Source organism: Cervus canadensis, chromosome 12, assembly GCF_019320065.1.
Source record: "Cervus canadensis isolate Bull #8, Minnesota chromosome 12, ASM1932006v1, whole genome shotgun sequence".
NCBI lineage: Eukaryota > Metazoa > Chordata > Mammalia > Artiodactyla > Cervidae > Cervus > Cervus canadensis.
Genome location: NC_057397.1, coordinates 60,683,736 through 60,688,219, shown reverse-complemented (window position 1 = coordinate 60,688,219; position 4,484 = coordinate 60,683,736). Strand labels below are relative to the sequence as shown.

The 4,484-nt window shown below is 41.9% G+C and overlaps 1 protein-coding gene and 1 pseudogene across 1 annotated transcript; both read right to left on the bottom strand.

Moving 5' to 3' along the window:
* Window positions 1-1,677: 1,677 nt before the first annotated feature.
* On the bottom strand, window positions 1,678-2,175 carry LOC122451081 (60S ribosomal protein L10-like). Its single transcript, XM_043483608.1, has one exon. It carries the CDS (start codon window positions 2,158-2,160, stop codon window positions 1,750-1,752), a length of 411 nt encoding a protein of 136 aa, XP_043339543.1. The 5' UTR covers window positions 2,161-2,175; the 3' UTR covers window positions 1,678-1,749.
* Window positions 2,111-2,236, bottom strand: LOC122451538 (annotated as a pseudogene).
* Window positions 2,237-4,484: the final 2,248 nt, after the last annotated feature.

The following is a 4,484-nucleotide window of genomic DNA, read 5'->3' as shown; positions in this document are numbered from 1 at the left end:
GATGTGATAAAGGTGTGAATTAACAGTACAATGGCAATCATATTGTAGTATATAAATGTATCAAGTAACGTATTGTGTACTTTAAACGTACACTGTTACATGCCAAATATATTTTCAATGAAAAATAATTGCATATATTTATTTTTAGCTTCACTTTTTGGCCAGACACTGTGCCTAGTTTATCACATGTTGTTTAGTTCAATCTTTACAACAACTCTGTTATAGACTAAACCACGACACAGAAAATTAAAGACAGAAAATTTAAGTTAAATCCTTGTAAATTAACAAGGACTACCAATGTAGCAAACAGTCTAAGATTCAAACCTGGACAGTCTTTCTTTTGAATTCATATGCACTGTGCTGTGTAATGGAAAGTATTACATATATGACTAGAATAATGAGTGTGGTGCCTCGCCTTTACGAGTTACAGCTTAGAGGAGGCAGTGGGATGTAAATTAGCAGCTTTGGTTCCCCAGTTGAGGTATTTAGGGTGGCTACTCAGAGCAAGAGGAATGCCCAGTCCTGCCTGTGCACGGGTTAGGGAAGGTTTCAAGGAGTTGCCATGTTGCAGCTCAAGTTTGCCCATTTGGATGAGAATAAACGATGTACCAGGCAGAGGAAAGAGGAGACAGAAAGGCATTAAGACGCATGCTGAAGGTGTGTGTTGAATGAAAGGGTGAAATAACTGAGCCTGTTTGGGGAACTGCATCTCATCTTAGGATCAGTGGAGCATGAGCTTTGCGTGATAAGCCTGAAGGAATACAGCAGGAAGCTGCACTTGAAATGGTAGAAACATCAGAGTTTTAATTATACAAATAGTTCCTTCCCTAGTCAGGCATTACCACTCTTAACCAGTACCTGGTTTTCTTCCCCACTCTGGGCACACACAACACTGTACTTTTCAGCCTCTCTGTGATGGGTTAGAGCCAGGTGACCACTTCTGCCAACAGGGTTAGAGGTAGAAGCAGTCCATCACTTCCGGGCCAGAGTATGCAGTAGCAGGCACTTAGCCCTCCACACACAGCCTTCTCCCTCTCTACAGGGGCTGAGAAGGCCTCATGAAGACTTTAGATTTCTCATTTGCAAAAAACGAGGACGATACCTTCCGACCACTCGGGGCTGTAGGTTTACAAAGTTCTTGTAAAATGCCTGGTGTTATTTCATAAGTTCCTGCTCTTACCTTTCGTGGTGTAATTTCTTTCTTCCCATACGTATCATGATCTCATCTATGTTGTTAGAAAAGGATAATACAGCTCTTTTCAAATATTTACAGACCACATTATATTTACTCACTGGATAAGTCACACACATTATAGCCAAAAGAGACAGGATAGCCAGAGAAGCAGTCTGGTGCCGTCTGCTGGAAATCAGTCATGTCACAACAGCCAAGAGATTACTCCACAGGTTGAGGTTAACAACCTACTGTAATAGCACATGCCTTTTTTAACCTTTACTGTTTTGAGAGTGAGCCAACACTGATATATACTCAGAATCTGGCACAGGCTGGTGGGAGCTTAGCAAATGTTGAATGAATGAGCCTAGAGGACGCTGCCCTAAAAGGTGCCCGCAGTTCAGTTGAGTTGCTCAGTGGTGTCCAACTCTTTGTGACCCCATGGACTGCAGCATGCCAGGCCTCCCTGTCCATCACCAACTCCCAGAGTTTACTCCCGGAGTTTTTTTTTTTTTTTTTTTTTGACAGGAAATAGCATTTATTGGTGAGCGTGATTAAGGAGGGAACAGAGCTGATGCTCATGAGTGCAGGGCCCGCCATTTGTCCAGGGGACCACGATTAGGGATGTATTTGACCCCACAGCCGTCCGGGATGAGTTGCTTTTCTGCCACCATGTTCTCAAATTCATCCGCATTGAACTTGGTAAATCCCCACTTCTTGGAGATGTGGATCTTCTGACGGCCAGGGAACTTGAACTTGGCCCGGCGGAGGGCTTCAATCACATGCTCCTTGTTCTGCAGCTTGGTGCGGATGGACATTATGACCTGGCCAATGTGGACCCTGGCCACTGTGCCCTGGGGCTTTCCAAAGGCACCACGCATACCTGTCTGGAGTCTAGATTGAGAAACAGCAGGCCAGTCATGAATGCCCACTAGGAAGAGTTGTCTCCAAGGTCCCTTAGGGCTACCTGTACAGGCAACAGGTTGCATACACTACCAAGGAGGCTGCTGTTTGCAGCCATTGCACACTGGGCCCCCATGGGTCTCCCGGAGTTTTAAGATGCCCTGGTTTCCAAAATTCAGATTAGAGAAGCTCCTGTTACTGAGAAGTTTATGATGACACTCTAAATATTCCTCAAACAGTAGTTCTTGGAATATTTGCTTTCGAATCTTAGAGTTCAAGGGGTTGGGAATCTAAATTTTAAAATATTCCTTGTGATTCTCAGGCAAGGTGAAATATTCACCCAGTGTCCTAGAAGCCAAGTGTGTTATAACTAATTAATATGAGATACATAACCATTGTGAGTAAACTAAACTACTTGTGACCCTCAGAATAAAGTATTGTAGGGGATACCTAAAAATGATAGTTCCTGCTTTTAATGAGGTTATGACTAATTTGGAAGAAACGGAAAATAAAACCAAGTTCAAGAGGCTCTAGTAGGAAAAAAAAAAAAAGGCATTGATAAAATGTTCAAGTCACTGTCAAAGTTGTTAAATGGGCCAAAGTTAATCAAGAACATTTTTAGTAAGAGGTAAAGTCCAAGCTGTGTTTTCATGTTGACTTGGGTTGATGAGAAGGAAGTGCTCAGTCTGACTGAATTACTTTACTGTAGACGTCCCAGTGGCACAGGACACTGGAAACTCAGCAACTTGACCACTGCAGGGATGCTTCACGGCGTAGTGAGCAGAACCAGACAGGAGATGTACAAACCAAATTGATTTGGTTTGTTATTTTTTTCCACTTCACATGTGAACTAACTATATCTCAATTTTAAAAATTGAGGCGGTGGGGGGTGAAAAGCACAAACCATCTAATTCAGACACTAACTTACTAAGCTCACCCCTTTAAGCACGTCAAGAATTTACCAGCTAACACCATACACAAAAATAAACTCAAAATGGATTAAAGATCTAAATGTAAGACCAGAAACTATAAAACTCCTAGAGGAAAACATAGGCAAAACACTCTCTGACATAAATCATAGCAGGATCCTCTAGGACCCACCTCCCAGAGTAATAGAAATAAAACCAAAAATAAATGGGGCCTAATTAAACTTCAAAGCTTTTGCACAACAAAGGAAACTATAAGCAAGGTGAAAAGACAGCCTTCAGAATGGGAGAAAATAATAGCAAACAAAGCAACTGACAAAGAATTAATCTCAAAAATATACAAGCAGCTCATATAGCTCAATTCCAGAAAAATAAACGACCCAATCAAAAAGTGGGCCAAAAAAAAGTGGGTCAAAGAACTAAACAGACATTTCTCCAAAGAAGACATACAGATGGCTAACAAACACATGAAAAGATGCTCAACATCACTCATTATCAGAGAAATGCAAATTAAAACCACAATGAGGTACCATCTCACGCCAGTCAGAATGGCTGCTATCCAAAAGTCTACAAGCAATAAATGCTGGAGAGGGTGTGGAGAAAAGGGAACCCTCTTACACTGTTGGTGGGAATGCAAACTAGTACAGCCACTATGGAGAACAGTGTGGAGATTCCTTAAAAAACCGGAAATAGAACTGCCATATGACCGAGCAGTCCCACTCCTGGGCATACACACTGAGGAAACCAGAATTGAAACAGACACGTGCACCCCAATGTTCAATGCAGCACTGTTTACAATAGCCAGGAAATGGAAGCAACCCGGATGTCGATTGGCAAACGAATGGATAAGAAAGTTGTGGTCCATATACACAATGGAATATTACTCAGCTATTAAAAAGAATGCATTTGAATCAGTTCTAATGAGGTGGATGAAACTGGAGCCTATTATACAGAGTGAAGTAAGTCAGAAAGAAAAACAGCAATACAGTATACTAACACATATATATGGAATTTAGAAAGATGGTAATGATGACCCTATATGTGAGACCGCAAAAGAGACACAGATGTAAAGAACAAACTTTTGGACTCTGTGGGAGAAGGTGAGGGTGGGATGATTTGAGAGAATAGCATTGAAACATGTATATTATCATATGTGAAATAGATTGCCAGCCCAGGTTGGATGCATGAGACAGGGTACACAGGGCTAGTGCACTGGGATGACCCTGAGGGATGGGATGGGGAGGGAGGGGGGGGAGGGGAGCTCAGGATGGGGGACACATGTGCACCCATGGCTGATTCATGTCAGTGTATGGCAAAAACCACTACAATATTGTAAAGTAATTAGCCTCCAATTAAAGTAAATAAATTAAAAAAAAAAAGAATTTACCAGAAGGCCTGAAAGCTAAGGATGAGTGAAAGACTAAATACTTCTGTGCTACAACTGGAAACAATGTAAGGATGTCTGCTGCTGCTGCTGCTGATGC